This window comes from Narcine bancroftii, chromosome 13 (assembly GCF_036971445.1).
Source record: "Narcine bancroftii isolate sNarBan1 chromosome 13, sNarBan1.hap1, whole genome shotgun sequence".
Taxonomy (NCBI): domain Eukaryota; kingdom Metazoa; phylum Chordata; class Chondrichthyes; order Torpediniformes; family Narcinidae; genus Narcine; species Narcine bancroftii.
This window is the reverse complement of record NC_091481.1, coordinates 73,625,457-73,646,333: the sequence shown is the minus strand read 5'-3', so window position 1 is coordinate 73,646,333 and position 20,877 is coordinate 73,625,457. Positions and strand designations below refer to the sequence as shown.

Here is a 20,877-nt window from a genome sequence, read left to right as displayed (position 1 = left end):
AGGACAACATGGTCACCGATGCACTCTCACGACTGGCTATCTGCGCACTGACACCCGGCTTTGACTTCAACCAGCTTGCCCATGACCAGAAGTCCGACGAGGAGATGCGAGCCTTCAGGACTGCCATCTCAGGCCTGCGGTTCCGAGACCTTCCGACTCCTAGCGGCGAAGGCACCGTCCTGTGCGATGTCTCCATGGGCACCCCGCGGCCAGTGGTTCCCCAGCAATGGCGCAGGCAAGTTTTCCATCACATCCACGACCTTTCGCACCCGTCCATCAGGTCTGTCAGAAACACAAATTCTCACAAATGAGTCTCTTTAAGATCGGTGACACGACAAGCTTTATTCTCAAGTCTGCAGAGTTGGACTCAACCGGCTTCTTGCCAAGTCGAGCCCCGATACATACAGTGCATTGTTTTTTATACAATTTGCTTGTCCTTCGGCATCTCCACTACACCGTTTTAATTGGTTAGTTTTTGCTGATTACGCTTGTACTTGTTTAGTATCTTGTTAGTTACGCACACCACGATCATTCATGACCTCTGCTCACACCAAATTCTGTTTTTCACTCTTTATCAATCTTTGGCTCCTGCATGTCTCTCTGTTAAATCTGTTGCAAGTCTGTTGTAACATTTTCCAGCTAAACTCCAGTGGTTAGCCCCCTTTTATGACTAATCATCACATTTTAACTTAAACCCTTTTTAACCCAAATTCTCTATCTATAACAAGGTCCACGGTCCGTATGGCGGCAGAGCGGTTCGTCTGGCATGGGCTGCAGAAGCAGATCACGGGCTGGGCCAGGACATGCACCCATTGCCAGATGTCCAAGGTGCACGCCAGGGCGCCCGTGCAAGTGTTTGAGCACGTCCAGGAATGGTTCAGCCACATTCACGTGGACGTAGTCGGGCCCTTACCAGTTTCCTGGGGCAACCGTTACCTGTTCACGGAGGTAGACCGCACCACTCGTTAGCCCGGGGCAATCCCAATGCCGGACGCCTCCACGGACTCCTGCTCCCAAGCCCTGTGGCAGGGTTGGGTCGCCCGGTTCAGCGTTCCGAATCACCTCGCCGGCGATCAGAATGCCCAGTTCACCTCTGCGCTCTGGGCGCAGCTCAGCCTGTCTGGTTGGGTGTTCCTGCAGTAGCAGTGTCTCTGCCCCTACAATTGATCCATTGCAATGGGGAACAGGTTCCAGGGAAAATCAGTGAGGATTGCTCATTGAGCTAGTGCAGAAAAGTTGTGCCAAATGGCCATCTCTCTGGTGCAATACAGCAACATCAGTCCTATTAAGTGAATTTAGACTACCTTGGACCCTCAGAGACCACCAAAAATGCAAGGAATAATTGGAATATAAAGTCACCAAAGGGAAACCGGCATTTTACCAAATACAAAGTGGAACATCTTTCTTTCTGCTGAGGCAGTAAACGACAATAGCCCCGTTTTTATTGCGTGTGGTCGTGGTCTCCAGAGGCTGGGACACGTCGATCGCAGCCGCAGCCGCCGCAGACGGCGTTGCAAAGAGGAAGGCGACCGTGGGGCTGGGGTTCGCGTCTCCTCCCCTTCCTGCCCGCGGGGCTGCAGCGACTCGGTCGGACACAAGCTTCGTGTTGGGGGCGTGAAAGGACGTGTTTCCTCGTCGTCCCGCTGGAGCCAAGCTCTGGTAAGTGGGATGCAGACAGAGGGGTCGCAGCGAGGTGGGGGGAGCCCGGGTGGAAGTGGGGGGGGGGACGGGGAGCCCGGGTGGAAGGGGGGGTGGTGGGGGGGGACGGGGAGCCGGGGTGGAGGGGGGGGTGGGGTTGGGTGATGTGCATTAAATGCACGGCTTCAGCAAAGATCCCCCCCCCCCACACCACATAGTGACTGGTTGGTGGTCGGATCACTTCTATTTCGTGGGGTTAATCCTATTAAAATAGGATGTTTTGTTGTAGCCACTTTCACTTTCGATTCAGGAATCTCGCTTTAAGTTCTGTTTCTAGCACGGATCACACACACCCATCGGTAACAATTGCAATTCACAAACATGCTGGAGAAACCCAGCAGGACTGGCAAATCCTTGCATCGAACTAGAGAAACACTATACTACTGAAACTCGCCCTTCTAGACTGTGCCCAATTGTTCTGCTTCATCTCACACACCCAGTTAGTCCATTGCCCTCCATTCCCCATCCATCCATGTACCTGTACAAATCATTCTCAGTTGTCAAAATTAAGGCTGCATTTGCCAATTCACCTGGCAGCTCGTTCCATCCTCCCATCACTAAAAAAAGTTGTGGAATTTTCATGCAGATGTCATTAATACAGTCCCTGGATCTGACTCTTTGTATTTAGAAGCTAAGTTGTACTCTGTAATCAAGGACTTGAACAGTCTTTCATCACATATTTTTCTTACAATTAAACAAAACAGCTTATAATCAGAAGAGGGGGCACAAAATCAGGGAACCGGTGCAGACTCGAAAGGGCAACATGGCCTGTTTCCGCTCTGTAAATGGTTACATGATTATAAGGTCTAGATATAGTTGGCAATAGTTTTATTCCATGATATAATCATCATTTCTGTAAAAGCTTGTTTGTTTCTCTTTCACCTATCCTCAGTCGAAGAAGCCTACTTGAATTTACTCAAAATCCATCATAATTTTGTATGTCTGTATAAAATCTCTCCTTGTTTTTCTACACTCCAGGGAATAAAGTCCCAACCTGTTTAATTTTTCCCTGTAACTCCTTCAAGCCCCTGCAAAATCCTAGTCAATCTCCTCTGCACCTTCTCAATTTTATTGATACCTTTCCTGTAGTTAGGTGATCAAAACTGTACACAATTCTCCAAATCAGGTCTCGCCAATGTCTTGCACAACTAACATATCCTCTCCAAGACTCAGTACTTTGATTTGTGAAGGCCAATGTGTCTGCAGCTCTCTTTACAACCCTGTCTACCTTTAACGCCACTTTTGTGGAATTATGTATCGGTATTCTCAGATCCCTCTGTTCTACTTCATTCCTCAGTGTTCCACCATTTTATTGTCATGACCTACATTATTGGTTTGTCCTTCCAAACTACAACATCTCACATCTGTCTGCTTTAAATTCCATCTGCCATTTTTTAGCCACAGTGTCTCAAATTTTTGTGTCATCTGCAAACTTGCTGATGCAATTTACCACATTATCCAGATCATTGCTATAGATGACAAACCATGGACCCAGCATCGATCCTTGAGTCACACCTCTCATCACAGGCCTCCAGGCTGAGAAGCCATGATCCACCAGCACTCTGGCTTCTCCTGTACAGCCAATGTCTAACCTAATTTACCACCTCACCATGAACACTGAGTGACTGAACCTTCCTGGCTAACCTCCTATATGGGACATTGTCAATGTAGACAACATCCACAGCCTTGCCTTCATCGACTTTGTATATATGATGAAGGGCCGAGGCTCGAAGCATTTACTACCCTTTACTTCTGCTGGATGCTGCATGAGCTGCTGAGTTCCTCCAGTATGTTTAAATTTGAACCCTGTTCAAATTTTAAACAAAAATTTTTGTTTAACCCTTGTCTTTAACAGTTATCTTAGTAACTCAGCGGGTGGTGTCGCACAGATGCTGCTCAGCCCACTTGAGTTCCTCCAGTAGATTGTGTGTTACTCCTGGTTATGGCACTCTTCTGCACCCTCTCTTGTGTCTCCAGTTCATCTGGAAGCCTCAACTTTCCACAACCCTCTTCTTTTGCAGGTTGTGCACACGCCATGGCCACCTCATCGACCATTACAGATCTGATCCAAAATGACCTTTTGAACTGCAAGGTCTGCCTGAACAGGTTCAAGCATCCAAAAATGTTGCCTTGTGCCCACACCTACTGCCAGAGCTGCTTGGAAAGTATGATGGGGCCAAACCGGAAGATCCATTGCCCGGAGTGCAGGGAAGAGGTTGACTTGAGTGGGGGAGTTGGCAAGCTCAGGACCAACTTTCATATCAACAGTCTCCTAGATATCTTTGAGTCAAAGGAGAGTGAGGAGGTCAGCTGCACCTCGTGCGTGGCAGCTGGTAAGAGCAAGTTCTGTGCGGTGGTTCGCTGCCAAACTTGCCTCGTTTACCTCTGCACGCTTTGCAAGATCATTCACCTGACCACCTTCCCAACCCACACAGTCAGCTGTCTACCTGGTTTCAACTCAAGCTCTTGTGAGGCTGAGGCAATGATGCAGAAAAAGATCTATTGCCAGCTTCATCCCAAGGCCCTGGTGAATTATTTCTGTCACACCTGCAACTCTGTGATCTGCACCTCTTGCTTTTACATCCATGCCAAACATAGGAAAGTGCCATTGGCTGGAGCAGTAGAAACCATTCAACCCTTGGTGATGAAGCTCGTTGGGAGATTGAAGACTGATGTTCAGTCATTGGTTCAGCAGGAACAAGACCTCAATGAAGCAATGAACCAAATAAAGGTGACAGAATGCTCCTTGATATCAATGATAGAGAGTACCCTGACAGAGGTGCTAAACAACTTGATAAAACAAGGTGATACCATCAAAGCAACCCTCTCCGATTATGTCCGGGAACAGGAGGAGTTGTGCAAAGTCACAAAGGCCAACCTTCAGCTTCAGATAAAGAAGGCAGAAGATACCAGGGAATTCTCTGAACAGGTTCTACAATCTGGTAAAGCAAGGGAAATCGTCTGCCTGCAATCCATTGTAGAAGATCTGGTGAATGCGAACCAAGCGCTGAACAGGCCCCCTGAACACAAAGCCAGCCCCAACCTAACGGTCAATGAATCGGTGAACAACATCATATCACAATCAAACCTCTTCAGCCTCACGTTCGGGGAAACCCCAAAAGCCAAGGCAACTCCTGCTGGTAATGAGCGACAAAAGACACCATTAATACCCCAGCCAAAGCAAAAGGCATTCAGTCTGCATTGCTTTAACACAAACCTTCAAAATGATGAATATGATCCAAAATTGACAGGTATTAGCATTTCCAGGGATGGGGACATAATTGTCGTGGATGAAGAAAATTCTGTTCTGAAATGGTACTCAATTGATGGATATCTAAAAGTTATTATTTCACTGCCAGATGAGGGTGAGGCACCGTGTAGTGTTGCTATATTTGATTATACCATTGCCTGCTCTGCTAGCAACAGGCTGTATCTACTGGAGATGGATGGCACATTGGTGAAAAAACTAAACCTGCGAGGTTCTGAATCCGCTTACCCCATTGCTGCCTATGAGGATGAATACGTAGCTGTGAGTGAGGGGACCTTGTGTTCTCTCTCTCTCTATGATGTCAATGGCCATGTAGTGAGCAGAGTTAAGCCATGTGGCTACGAAGGAGTGAGATTTCTCTTCCTCGCAATTAATAGTTCTGAGGAATTCATTGTGGCCGACATTGGGAAGAAATGTATTGTCATCTTCAACAAGCATGGACTGGTCTTCACTGTCTGTGACCAGCTCACGATGCATGGAGTGAATTGTGCTTTAAACCCTTACAGCATTTGCACTGATAAAGATGACAATATTCTGGTCACTCAGCGAAATAGAATCCTCCTATTTTGGCCAGATGGAACTTTTAGGCAGGAACTGCTGAGCACAGCAGATGGCCTGCACAAACCTCGTGTCATTGCTGTGGATCATTCCTATAAACTCATTGTAGCCCAAGGCAATGGTTTTATTTCTGTGTTCAAACTTGACCTCTTTTAGCATCGGAGCAGAACATGTAAGGCACCTATTCTTGAAAACTAAGGTGTCGTTTTGAGTCTAAATCAGAAATTTCTGTCTGCACACTAACAAAATACACTAAGTTTACTTTGGTGTAAAACGTTCCACGATATTTCACTGGAGCAAAAAAAAGCAACGTGCTGGAGGTTTTCAGCAGGTCAAACCGTATCAATCAGTGGGCAAAAAAAGAAATTGGTCAATGTTTCACAGCAGAACCCTTCCTCAAGGTGAAGGCCTTGATGAAGGCGTCGGAACTAAACTGTTTACATTTCTTTTTCTCCCACTAAGTTCTTCCAATGCATGGCTCTAGGTTCCAGCATCTGCACACTCTCATCTCCATTTTGCAGGAGTGTTGGCAAACTAAAGAAAATCTATGTTTTGTGCCATTTCATCAATACTCCTTTCTATCCCACCACAAGCCCACAAATTTTGAGCTGAGTTCCATTCTAATTGTTCCTTTACTCCCCATTAATTACTAGGATGTTTTTACTCTAGACACTTCTGCATTACATTTCACCGGTAATTTTTACTGTAGCAAACTTAAGCAGGGATTCTATATGAAGGCTGCCCTTTGGCAATTGGAGTCAGGTAACTCGGGCAGTTGGATTTGAAAAGCTCAGATCAGCAGGAAGCTGACGGCACACGAGAGATCAAGTGATCCAGGGGTCTTGTGTGTGTTTTGTGACACGGGGTTGCATTCTCTCATTTCAAATCAGCAGTTTGGGAATGGAACGGTTGGCTGGAATTCCACAGTGAATAAGGAATTCACAACTAACGAGTTTTTTATCTACACTACATTTCTTTGGCACAACGTTATGGGCTGAACTACTTGATCCAAGCGAAGTAAGTTTGAGCAAACGAAGTAAGTTTGAGCAAACTCAGATCATTTAGTAAGTACAAACCAAGGTGTCCTTAATTTGACATCATTATAGAGGCAGATATTCAGGATCTGGAACAGTTTGAGAGCAGATTTCACATTTTTGCTGTGATATGTCTGACAGGCATACTTGACTTTTGATTCCAATTCTTAATGTTCCAGCATATTTTGGAAACATTCCAATAGTTGTTGTAACTTTAGGTATTAGTTTAAAACTAGTTTGAGCTGCATTTCTTCTATTTTTGATGATATTTGTTTACTTGCTATTTTATCCAGCTATGTATAGAATTGTGTTCACTATGGGATTCCAATAGGATCATCATTAACAGGTACTTTGGATTCGCTGGAATCCATGCTATCAATGTTAATGTTGAAATAGTGAAAAGTGTCATAAATTGAACAAGTTACTGAGGGTGGAGTAAAAGCTTTTGATTATTACATTCCAATATTTTGCATTTTTTTTTAAAAAAACAGTAAATAAATGCTTTTTAAATTGAGCAAATGAAAAGATCTCAAAATCAGTCGTGGAATTTTCTTGAGATGATCTGAAGTTTGAGAGAAGATCAAGAAGATTCAGACAGTGAAACTTGAAGATCAAGGAAAATTATTGGGAATTTGGTAAAGTGCAGGACACTCGAAAGCTTGACCTCCAAGGTGAGTTGATTTTTGAAGAAGGGGCATGCAGTGTTGGTATTTCTCTCTAGAGGATAGGATACAAGAGCAGGGATGGAATCTTGAGGCTTTATAAGGCACTGGTGAGGTCTCACTTGGAGTACAGAGGAACAGTATTGGGCTCCTTATTTATGAAAGGATGTGTTGTTAGTGTGGCGATTAGCAAAATGCTGTTATACCACCAGCGACCAGGACTAGGGTTTGAATCCGGCACTGTCTGTAAGGAGTTTGTATCTTCTCCCCATGTCTGTGGGTTTACTCTGGTTTCCTCCCACCGTTAAAAAATTTACCTGGGGTGTAGGTCAATTGAGTGTAATTGGGCAGTATATGCTTGTGGGCCAAAAGGGCCTGATACAGTGCTCTATGTCTAATTTTATTATACAAGTTAAAAAGTTCTGTCTTAGTATCTTTTAGTCTTCTAATGTGCAGTCATAAACACTTTGCCTTTTGAGTCTGGTTAAAGGACATTTGATTAGGTTCTCCTACCATAGTTGTTGTTGATTCCTGTTGGAGATGGTGCTGGGAGTGTGATGCAAGATCCTGTCAAAATATTAATCATTTCACTCTTATCTAATCTATCAGTTGCTTCAATATACTGTACTCATTTTTTTTGCTACAGTAAGAAAATGAAATAAACTTTTTTTGACCTTCCTTAATGGCAGTGAGTTCATTCACAGAGCACAGAAACAGATCCTTTGGCCTGATCCATCCTTGCCAACCAGGTTGTCGACGGTCTTGTCTATATTTGCCTCATCCCTCTCAGCCATTTGCATCCTGATACCCATCTAATGTTGTCTCTGTGCCCATATCTACAGCTTTGCCTGGCAGCTTGTTCCACTCACCCAACACCGTCTGAGGGAAAAGTTTCCCACATGCCCTTCTGGTAAACTTGTACCTCTCGCTTTGTTCGTTCTAAATTGGTCACAGTGTTTGAGCTACTGAAAGAAAACAGAGACACACACGCCGAGAGCACTTCAGTTTATACAAATCTTTATGACTAAATCTAAAGCTGATTTCAAACTACAATATGCAAGCCCTTCCCAATTATAATTATCAACCCCTGGACTGGTCCCAACTGCCAAAGCGAGGCAACGACTGCACACTTGTAGTAGGTTGTCAGGGCAACGGTAGCAGCTTCTCCACCTTCCCCGTCCTGTCTATCAGGACTCTAGAAGTTCTTCTTGCTGAGAGATGTTTCCACCCCTCAGAGAGTCTGAAACTTCAGCAGCGGAACCATGGCTTATATTACCCAAAAATTGTTTACTCATACCATATCACTTTGAATAAATGGTTTACTTATCTTCCAAGGTCTCCCGACAGTCTGTGACCAACAAAAGACAACTGGATCTCTGGGCCCCATGGTGGAATTTATATTATGTCTTCTGATTCACATGTATACATTATTCTCAAAGTAGGTGGAAATTAAATTATGTCTACTGATTCACATGCATACATTCTTGCATAAGCTGGTCTAAATCTTCCATTATATTCCACCCCTTCGTTGCAGTCTGTTACTTACGAGACCTAACAAGCATTTGAGTGCAGAAGGAGCGAAAAAGAGAAACTAAAACTATAATAAGAACAAAAATAAGCAATAATGTGAACAACCGACGGAGAGTATTGTGGCCCAATCCCCCCCCCCCCCCAATGTACCAGCTAATCATGAAAAAGGATTCCAATCAAGGTTCAAACTATCTTTGTGGCCCACAATACCCAGACGCTGAAGCTCACAAACAAGATTTTGAAACATGCTTAACAATATCAGATATATTAGTGGATACATCGGGCCGTGTCCCCCACGGGCAAATCCCTCGGAACGTCCTCTACATTACAAATCTAATTGCTGGCATCAAAGCAGCTGTTAAGCCAGATCAGCAGGAGCGCAAGACGGAGGACCTGGAACAAAGAAGCCTGACATACGTCACTCACGATGCCGTAAGCGTTCAGTATTTAAACAAACTAAACCATCCTGTACCTCAATAGCTACCCATCAAGTGTTACCCTGGGCAGGTGTCACTATTTCCCCTTTTACAGGAGGGCCACTACCTGGTGGTGCCACCCATACCTTTTGCCAACATTCTCTAGCTCGGAATGGGGGGCAATGACTGTTTTTCCTCTGGAATAGGCTGTAGTTCAGAAGCGTGAAGAAGTCGGTGGAAAGGTTTACCTCCCTTTAAAGGGCGATGATTCAAATTGTCGACTGCCTGCTGCAGCACATGGCACCACCCCTTCAAGGTCCCCAGTGGTGCTAATAAACAAATTTGTTCCTTCAGTAAGCCGTTCATTCCTTTTATTACCCGGCAGCCTGCAGGTAATAAGGAATATGGTGGACCCATAAGATACTGTTGACAGTTGCCCAATCACAGATTGCCTTCCCGGAGAAGTGCAAGCCATTATCAGACTGAATCTCCTCTGGTACATCATAACGAGAAATTAAATGGTTTAGTCCTTGGATAGTGCTAGCTTGGTCTGCCGTCTTGGTGGGAAAAGCAAAAACCAGGCCCGAAAAGGTGTCAACCATTACTAGCACGTAACGTTTACCCATACAGTCTGGCATGGGACTTATGTAATCAATTTGCCAGACCGCAGCTGAGCAAGCTCCCCGTCTTATTCGGCCATACGGACCAGGAGGAACGGTGCGGGACTTCACAAGCTGGCACGCTGGGCATATACACACAACCATGCGGACATCGTCCTGATAGACAGGTAAAGCATGTGTACGGACCCACACAGCTGATCCCTTCTCCCCCAAATGGCCACTCTGTTCATGTGGCTATTGAGCCAGGGGGACGGTATCGGTGCGGCTGATAGTGGCAAGTAGTGTGAGAGTGTACATAACCCTGAGGTAGCCGGGTGAAGGTATACTGGCGCCCCTTCCAGGTAAAGGTGAACTGATCCCGTGAGACCTCAGCTATAACAATACTGAAGAGGGCGTTAGCGAGATCAATGACAGCACACCATGTTCCCGAGTTCCCAGTAGCAATGTTTTCAATAAGGGTAACAATGTCCGGAACTGCCGAAGCAAGTGGTAGGGCATGTTTGTTCAAAAAACGATAATCAACTGTCATTCTCCAGGAGCCATCTAGCTTCTGGACCAGCCAAACAGGGCTATTAAAGGACAACGTTGCGGGCCTCACTACCCATTCTTCTTGCAGAGCATCGATGGTGGCAGTAATCTCTTCCTGCCTTCCAGGGAGGCGATATTGGGGAATGGATACTGGTTTCAGAGGGGGGAGGCACCATCACAGAATCTCACTTAGCCCGACCCACCACTAGTCTTTTTGTAATAGTCTTTTTTTTTAAAACTTTATTTAAGATTTTATAACATGAATAACATATAGGATTACATTAAAAAAAAATTAAGAATAAAATAAAATTACAATACAGTATCAGTAATCTAAATAAACTATACCCTCCCCAATAATTATTACACATTAATAACCCAACTCAAATTAGTCCAACCCTCCCTTTCCCCCCAAAAATAAAGAGTGAAGAATTAATAAAGTTAATAATATGTGAGAAAAAAAACCCCACTTACAAAAAAAAAACCAAAACATAACCAATTAAAATACTAACAAAAATAAAAGTAATTAATACTAAAATATCAGACTTAAAAAACATTTAAATCAAACTTAAATGCATATATTTAAAAAACGGGGTTAAGATGAAACATATTTAACTCAAACTTAATATTAAAAATTAGTAAAGTTAGTAACATTATCTATCAAAAATTCTTAAACAATAATCAATTCTTAAAAAAAATTGTAGCATGAAAAAAAAACTTTCTCTATAGAGATAAACCTTCACCAAATATCAACTAACTTCACATCTATCATCATATTAGTCACATAAACCACCATCTTAAAACAAAATTCAAACCTCATTAAGCATTGTACAATTCAATTTTAGTACTCTTCCACCATTTTTCCCTTTTACTCTTGAATAGTTATCCAATAAAAGCTCCAATACCACATTTAAATATCCTCAAACATTACGTTAAAATTCAGATATCCAAATAATAAAAACACATCTACAACAAAATCTATATCTTCAACAAATGCAGCATAAACCACAAACAAAATTCAAGCCTCATTAAGAATTGTACAATTCAATTTATAACTTTCACCATTATTCCCTTTGTTCTATAATTAAAATAGCAAAATAATATACACCAAAATTACCACTCCTTTCACCTTAAAGTTAAAGAAAAAATATTTAAAAAAACTTATCCATCCCATTCACATTTAAATTTCAAATATTCCTTATCTACTGAATAAACTTTACAAAAACAAACCACATCAATTTTTAGTTTTTTAAATAATCAAATACTTTCTTATGCTTTTTTTTATATTTAAACAAAAAAAAACCCCTTCACTCTTTAATTATACAAAAAAAGGAAAAAAAACAGGTAAGAGGTTAAAAATACCCCCTCCCGTCTAAACCGCGCAATGCGGTATTCACAAAAAAAATGGGTGTGAGATAACTCACACGTAGCAGATGACTTTCAGGAAATAGTGCCTATCCAGTTCTCTCCCCCAACTCTCACTTCATCTTAAACTAACATCATCATTATTTAATATCCCTTTTTTTAAAAAAACATTAGAAAAAAAAAAGGACAACTCATCTTTTAATCAGCTCCAACTGCCGAGTCACCATTACAACCATTCCTTCTTGGAGCACGGCTCTTTTCTTCCATCTCTTGTCTCCTTAGAGATCGCGGCGGACTATGTCTCTGTTGAAACTGAGTATTTGGCAGCTCTTGAGCAAATGCTATAGCTTCCTTTGAAGAATCAAAGAACTTTGGTTGGCAACCATCTTGGAAAACCTTCAAAACAGCTGGATATCTAAAGGTTGCCTTGTAACCTTTCTTCCACAACAACTCTTTAGCAGGATTGAATTCCCGTCGTTGGAACATAACTTCTTGACTCAAATCCGCATAGAAGAAAACTGTCTTTTTGTAATAGTCTGAAATCCCCCTTGGCTAGTATTAAGGGCTGTACTGGCTAACATGTTGATGCCCAAGATACACTCATCAGTGCAGCCACCAGGGCATGTAACCATACAGGGGAAGGGCCATCACCCACCGTGGCGAGGACTTTTATTTCCCTCGCTAGGGTGATCACTTCTCCCATCCCCTCTATTCGAAATGTTGGTCCAGTCCAGAGATCGGGGTTACCAGGAATCACCGACTGCTCAGCACCGGTATTGACCAAGGCCAAATATTGGCGGGCATTACCCCCATCCCAATAGATTGTTAACAGTATGTAGGGCCGCGGGTCCTTGTGTATCCGTCATATCTCAATGGAGTAGACACGGGAATCCCACCTGCACCCTCATGCCTTAGTAGGGTTTGGGGGCTTCCAGGACCAAATGCTACTATTATCCATAAGAGCCTTTTTAACCAATTGTTGTATCTCATCACGGGCAACTGGAGCAAGAGAAGCTGGGTCAATAGGAGCAGCAGTGGGAGCGGAAGGCACAGCTGGGCCAGGAGGACTCAACAGCTGGGGATGATGTTCCCCTGCCTTCCTCTTATAAAGAGCATAAACGACCGCGGTGGGTTTCCCATCAATATCACCTTTAGATATGCCTAACCTTAACAAGGTTAGAAAAAGGTCCTTTCTTGTCGGTCCGTTATTACCAGCAGCCCCTCTCCTTTCATCCTGCTTGTCTGATTTAACCTGGGTTGTACACGAGTGGATTTTACCTTCCAACTCTAATTCTTGAATCCCAGATAAGGCGTGCACCGCCTCAGACACAGGGTTCCCAATTAGCGGACTAGTTATGGACAGAACCAGTCCCCGTACAGTGGGTTGGGTGGAACAAACCAATTGGGGTATCCATTCCGGCAGTGAACATCTCTTTGTCAGGGCTCTCCCCATGTACCCAAATGCCATGCATACAAGGCAGAGGCCAGGGCCTGTTGATGAATTACTGCTATACCCTCCTCTGGGGTCCCCCAATTGTTCTGCAAATGTAAATCCCAATCTACTGGTGATGAGTATACTCATAACAGGGCATCCCCTAGAGTGGCAAGTAAGTAATCCACCCCTCTCCTACCATGTGGCTCAGGAGTGACCCAGATATTAGTCAATGTTCCTAATCCCAATAATTCCTCAGGGGCCAAATATACATTACCCCCTCCTTGTTCCCAAACATGCAGGAGCCAGGCCGCCAGAGTTCCTCCCGTCTTTTGCCAAAATCGATCTCTAATGGTGGCCAGCTCTTTTATAGAGAAGTCACATATTGTTGACTGTTCCCGAGCCCTGTTCCCACTTTGGCCCACAGGGCCCTCTGTTCAGTGGACGGGAAGAGGCCGAGGCCCCCCGAGGGGGGGGGGGGCCATAGAGCATAAGCAGAGGTTCGGGTACCTTCCCCTGGGTCCGCTTGGGAGGCGGGGGCATCTATCCCTTCAATCTCTACCATTACATCATACCCCTTTCCATCTCCGTCTGTATAGAAAGTCCGCTGCCTTATGGGGCTGGCGTGAACAGTAGGTGGAGAGGGCAGTATGTCAGGCACATGCCGAGGAGTATCTGCATTATTACCATTGTCATTCCAGATATTCCCATCCCAATCATCAATTACATCAGGATTGTCGCCATTCCTTATCATGGCACAAATAAACGGTGGATCGGGTTCTACCCCTTGCTTTTCCTTCTCTGCACAGACCTGCTGCTGGAGTTTAATATTACGGCAGATCATTTGGACATGCTTACCCTCCCATTCTTTGGCTCGTTCCTGACTGGTGCGAACAATCTCGCTCAACATGGAACAGCATTGTCGCATGGCTTCTATATCCTCCTCTAGTTGCTCTCTCTCGTGCTAGGATTCTACTTCTCGCTGAACTAATTCTGCTTCATGCTGAACGGCACGGCACGGCGCGGCGTAAGGGTGTGGCCAGCAGCCAAAAACCATCTGTTATCGTCCCCTTTTTAACAGGAAATTTGCTTTCTCAAAGGAGAGTAGCAACCCGCTCTCCCAGAGGCACACTTGATGGATCTAACCTCTCATCCCAACTAATGGGTGGTCCCAACAAAGTCAGGGTATTGGCCAACATGCCAAACCCATCGTCTTTGGAAGTCCATCCCGGAATCAAGAACTGCTGAGGGCTCACCTCTTTCTTTCGGCGAAACATCTCGAGACCAATCCTGCCGACTACGCCAATTGTTCAGGTAAACTTGTACCTCTCATTTTGTTCGTTTTAGATTGGTCACACTGTTTGAGCTACTGAAAGAAAACAGAGACACACGCCGAGAGCACTTCAGTTTATACAAATCTTTATTACTAAATCTAAAGCTGATTTCAAACTACAATATGCAAGCCCTTCCCAATTATAATTATCAACCCCTGGACTGGTCCCAACTGCCAAAGCGAGGCAACGACTGCACACTTGTAGTAGGTTGTCAGGGCAACAGTAGCAGCTTCTCCACCTTCCCCGTCCTGTCTATCAGGACTCTAGAAGTTCTTCTTCTTGCTGAGAGACGTTTCCACCCCTCAGAGAGTCTGAAACTTCAGCAGCAGGACCATGGCTTATATTACCCAAAAATTGTTTACTCATAGCTTATCACTTTGAATAAATGGTTTACTTATCTTCCAAGGTCTCCCGACAGTCTGCGACCAACAAAAGACAACTGGATCTCTGGGCCCCATGGTGGAATTTATATTATGTCTTCTGATTCACATGTATACATTATTCTCAAAGTAGGTGGAAATTAGATGATGTCTACTGATTCACATGCATACATTCTTGCATAAGCTGGTCTAAAAATCCTCCATTACACCCATCTAATTGCTTTTAAATGTTGTCTCTGTGCCCATATCTACAGCTTTGCCTGGCAGCTCACCTAACACCCTCTGAGGGAAAAGTTTCCCACATGCCCCTTTTAAATCTTTCCCCTTTCTCTTTAAATCTATAGTTTTAAACTCCCCTACCCTGAATAAATGTCGGTCACCATTCACCTATAGTCGACATGATTTTGTGTGGCTCTGCAAGGTGATCCCTCAGCAACCTAGGCTCCAGGGAAAAAGTCCCAGCCTATTTAGTCTGCTAAGGTCTTGATCCATGCAGTTCTGCTACCATCTCAGTCATTCTTTACTGGACCCTTTCTAGATTAATGATACCCTTCCTGATGCTTGGTGACTGGAACTGCACACAATATTTGTAAGTGTTCTCACCAACAATCTGTAATTTAGCATCTCTGCTCCTGTTCTCATGTTCCTTATGTAATGGATAAATATTGGGAGATTTTGGTAAGATTTAGAGTAGGTTACATACTGTTAGGTCTGCTTTGTTCATGAATGAGTGAGACAAACACCAGGCTGAGTCGAAATCAGGGTTCTTTGTTCTTTATTACCGGATTGTAACACTTGCGACCAACCATGTTAGTCGGAGAATGCATTCTGCCGTTATCAGCAAAATGGTGATTTTTTATACCCTTGGATACGTGCTTAGAACATCATCATATCATTACTTGTCCAATGACTAAAACTGTTGCTATCCTTTCCCTGCTAGCTTCCTGCCTCTCAATCCATCAATGTCTCTCTTATCTTGTAAGTACAAGGATGCATTCACATCTTGTTACAGCCCTGTCCATCTCCCAAACACTCCCTGTAACTCCTTACACATTCCCATCTCATGATGTTTTACCTTACAATACATACACACATTTTAAAACAGATCTTATTTGAAATACTGAAGAATTCATATTCAGTAACATTGCAGGATTTTTGGAGACGTTTATGCTCATTTCACAAGTAGGTGCTAATTGAAATAACAATAAATAAACCATTGTTTAGAATTGGAGACAGGCTGGATGGTTGGATAACTACAAGGCTTCTGACCTTTCTGCAAAGTGCTCACAGAAAGGTCACTCCTGGGTTTTGTTTATCTAAGACAACAGATTGACCAAGGGGGAGAACTCCTGTGGTTTGCTGAAGAAGGTGGGAGTTTTTTGCAAGTGAGAGAGTCACATGGGCTTTCTGGCAGTCTCAGTTGGAGAGAGAGAGGGAGAGAAGACAAGCCCTCTCAGCTAGTGTGTGTGACACTGAAAGCAGCTGAACGGTGCAAGCCAGGAAGAGCTGGTTGAAACTGATGAAAAGCTCCAGAGCGGCGGATGGCTGGAAGTGCTATCTGTCTGATGTTTCTCTTGGAATAAGTGGAACAGAAAGGAACTCTGTGCTAGCCTGAAAGAAAGAGGTTACCATCTGATGGGCCAAGTTTCATCATCGAGACCTTGAGGTGACTAATGGTGGTACCTCAGTTGTGGAAATCCTGGAACAACAAATCTCTCTCTGCAAACCCTACAAGAACCTTCCTGAGCGGTAAACATTTACCTTTCGAGCACCAAAGCCTGGTGAACTTTAGACATGTTAAATTCTGTGCACAGTACAAGAATTGCCTGCATCCTGAGAACTTGGAAGAAGGAGAAGTGAGATTAAACTGTGAGCCAAAGAACTTTTCTTAAATTTACACACACATCCATTACATACTCTTGTGCTTAGAATTAAGGGGTGGGGGGGTTAATTTGGGTTAGGTAAGTATAGAGATAAGTTAAAGTTTAATTCTGTTTTCATGTTTAAAGATAAAAACAACTTTTGTTTAAATAATTACTTCTCTTGGTGAATGTCTATTGCTGCTGGGTTTTGGGGTCCTTTGGGCTCGAAACACTTACCTGACTACATGTCCAAACAGACGAAACAGTATCTCTGGACCATGGTTCACACACATACAAGGCACACAATAATCATGTATATACATAAAGATACAATATAAAATAAATATAAATGTTTTGGGATAATTTACTTTGTTGTAAGATACTGTTCATCAATCTCACAGCTGTGGGAAGAAGAGCGACAGTTCTGATTTTGATGCTCTTAGACCTCCTTCCAGATGGTAGTGGGTCAAAAATACAGTCTGCTAGATGGAAAATGTCCTCAATAATTCTTTGAAGCCGGGAGGAGTCACGCGATGGAGTAGTGGCCGGACGGTGAACTCCAGCCCTCTCCAGAAAAGTCGGGAAAAACAAGAGAAAACACAAAGGCACAGAAATAAAAGTTACAGAAAAGTGAGTATAAAGGTGGAAAGAAGATGGCGACAAAAAAAGAAAAGTCGAAAGCAACGGTAAGAAGAGAGGAAGAGAAGACAAAGGAGGAAAAAGGTGAAGGCCTTACCTGTCCGAAGAGGCCCGCTGTGGAGAGAGAAACCCGCTCCCTCAGGTCGGTAAAGAATGGACTACAAAAATGGCTCGCTGAGCCGAGTAAAAGTGCGCAACCGCGCATGAAAAAAAACACACCGACGGGAGGGGGGACCAGCTGGGGAGTCGATCTCCACAGCCGGCAACGACAGCCGCAGAACACCTGCAGCAAGAAGAGACCACAGAAGACAACAGAAACAAGAAAGAAGAGGAGGAAAGGGCAACAAAGAAACAACAGATGGCCAACCCAGAGGAAGAAGAAGAGGAAGAGTATGGTGAAATAGAAGAAGAAAAGAAAGGCAAGGTAAAGGATATACTTGCTCTTATTAGAGGATACATGGAATCATTTAAAGAATGGCAAACACAGGAATTTAAGGATTTAAGAAAAAGAATAAACAACACAGAAGAGAAAATAAATAAAATGGAGATGACCTTAACAGAAATGGGAAAGAAAATGGACAAGATGGAAGAGCGGGCAGTAGCAGCAGAAATGGAGGTAGAAGACTTAAAAAAGAAATTGGAGAAATCTAATAAAAAAACTAAAGAGACACAAGAACTACTAGCTCAAAAAATAGATACAATGGAAAACCATAACAGAAGAAATAACATAAAGATAGTGGGCCTTAAGGAAGATGAAGAAGGCAAGAATATGAGGGAGTTTATAAAAGAGTGGATCCCTAAGACCCTAGGATGTCCAGAACTACAGCAAGAATTGGAAATAGAAAGGGCACATAGAGTATTGGCCTCTAAACCACAACCACAACAAAAACCAAGATCTATTGTAGTAAAATTCCTAAGATATACTACAAGAGAAAAGGTACTGGAGAAGACAATGGAAAAAGTAAGAGAGGGCAACAAACCACTGGAGTATAAAGGGCAAAAAATCTTCATTTATCCAGATATAAGTTTTGAACTCCTAAAGAAGAGAAAAGAGTTCAATACAGCAAAGGCGATTTTATGGAAGAAAGGGTATAAATTTAAACTAAAGCATCCAGCGGTATTGAAAATATTTATTCCAGGACAACAAAACAGACTATTCTCGGATCCAGAAGAAGCACGAAAATTTGCAGAACAATTACAAAAATAGACTGAGGGAGGAAGACGGGTAATGAGAGTTAAAATGATCACAATTGATATGTATGTGGGTAAAGACAAAAATAGACTGAGGGATGAAGACGGGTAATGAGAGTAAAAATGATCACGATTGATATGTATGCGGGTAAAGAGGTATAAGAGTGAATAGAGACAAGGAGCATACGTGAATGTATCTGTACTTAGAGGAAAATATAGATAGTATAGACAAGAATTAATAAGGGAAGGTAATGGAATAGAGAGAATAAGGAGGGAATTAAAAGAGTGACCTTTGTGACATATGAAAAGTGAAATCTTTTCTGGGGGAGGCGGGGTGGGGGGAAATAGCGGTCACTGCAAAATCAGTTGACGCTTGCGAGTGGATTCGCAAATCCAAATGGAGAGGGGAGATGTGGTTGTCCGACAAGGGATAAAGGACAACTCAGGAGGTGAATGGGAGATTGGGGATAAATAAGATAGAAATAGGAGAATAAGGAAAATGTTGGATGTTGAGGAATGTTGTCTTATAAAGAGTTGAAAATAAGAAAACAGAAATGGAAAAGGAGGAAAGGTAATGATGGAAAAACGGAAAGAGAAGATAAACAAAATATAAAAGGGCTACGCTGAACTATGTCTTTAAATATTAATGGAATACATAACCAAATCAAAAGGAATAAACTACCAAATTTAAATGAATAAATGTATTCCATTAGAAAAAATAACATATTGGTTAAGAAATAATATTGAAATATTCGAACAAGTATAGGAGCCTTACATTAAATACAATAGCGAAAACCTACCGGGGACAAACATTACCTAAGTTGATGGAAGGAGAAGGAAAGAAAAGAATGGACTCAGTAGAATTTCTGGTGTAATTTTGTTGAATGACAACATTGTCTGACTGGATTAATGCAACCTAGATTGTATACCTAAAATGGATGAGAGGGGGGGTGGGGGGGTGGTTTGGGAGGAAAGGGGGGGGAGAAAAAGTCACTGTATATGTGTGAAAAAGAAATTGTGTATATCATGGCTAATGTGATTTATGGTGTGAAAAATAAAAAAATTAAAAAAAAAAAAAAAAAATTCTTTGAAGCCTATTTAAGCAATTCCCCAAGTGAATGTCATTAATAGAGTAAAAGGAGACCCTAATGATCTCAGATGTTTTGAGAAGATCACTGGGGTCTCCAGTGTTTCAATATAGATCTCTAGTTTGATGCTTTGCAGCCTCTGTATGATGCAGTAAAAACTCAGCTGGTCTCACAGTGTCCATAGGAGATAAAGATATATTACCGATGTTTCGGGCCTGAGACCTTGAAGAATGAAGGGGTCAGGCCTGAAACATTGGCAATATATCTTTACCTCTTGTGGACACTGTGAGACCGGCCGAGTCTCTCCAGCATCTCTGTGTGTGTTTATTACAATCACAGCTTCTGCAGACTTTCATGTTTCACACAATGATGCAGCCAGATAGGCGTGCTCCGTAAAAGGTTGTCAAGATGGGGCTGGTAGCCTTGTCCTCCTCAACCTCCTTAGAAAGTGCAGGTGCCGCTGTGCCTTCCTGATTAATGAGAAGGTGTAGGCCCAGGGTAGGTAATGTCAAATGTCTTTTTTCACCACCCTGTGTTTGTGTCACCACTTTTAGTTTGGAGCAGTGGCCCTTGGAACTCGATACCTTTTCCATATGGGATCGACCCATCCTTCCTGGGACTGCTACACTTGGTCCAAGCATCTGCACAGAACTTCAATCTGTTTGGTGGATATAGTGAGCCATTTGAAATGATTGAGTAATTTGAGAGTTTGTATTCATCCACATGAGAATCCTGCAGCTCAGAAATGTCCTTAAAAGTTCTTTTTATTGTCATATCATGAAACTCAAAAATGTAACAAGACATGATATATTTCAACATTTGCCTGTCATAAGACAAACAATTATGGTTTTTAGACTGCAGGCATGTAACGGCACAATCAAGGAACCTTGCTGCTACACGGGCAGTCTAAAAAGTAATATGCAGGAACTTTGAGTCATTTCCTGCACCGCGATTTATCCTGCAGGACCCCTACAACTTTTTGGAGGAAGCCTGCAGTGCACATCGAACCGGAAAATCCACTGACAGCCGCCCACTCTAGTACACATCCAACCACCGGGACTGTTGCACTCAGGTACTTGCAGTCTAAGAAGGTACCCAGTGACAACGAATACAAGGGTAGTAATTATGTTAATTTTTTCCATGATTTTCCTGATATTGCAGTCTAAAAAAAGAATTCCGTGAGCATTGCTTGGCACTTCTAACAACAGGAGAAAGAGAAGCAAAGGAGAGTCCCTTCAGAGTCTCTTACGCCTTTTACACAGCGATCCTATTTAA

At 43.0% G+C, this 20,877-nt stretch overlaps 1 protein-coding gene across 2 annotated transcripts in view; it reads left to right on the top strand.

Moving 5' to 3' along the window:
* Nucleotides 1–729: 729 nt before the first annotated feature.
* The window catches only part of LOC138748734 (retinoic acid-induced protein 3-like), a 74,387-nt gene continuing 54,239 nt past the window's right edge, over nt 730–20,877 (top strand). Inside the window, exons 1-2 of one of the 2 annotated variants that reach the window (XM_069909400.1) lie at nt 730–1,659; nt 3,720–7,898. In XM_069909400.1, the coding sequence (XP_069765501.1) occupies nt 3,734–5,680 (1,947 nt within the window). In that variant the 5' untranslated portion in view covers nt 730–1,659; nt 3,720–3,733 and the 3' untranslated portion in view covers nt 5,681–7,898. Of the gene's footprint in view, nt 1,660–3,719; nt 7,899–20,877 lie in introns of those variants that run through there. The other variant, XM_069909401.1, reaches the window with a different exon arrangement.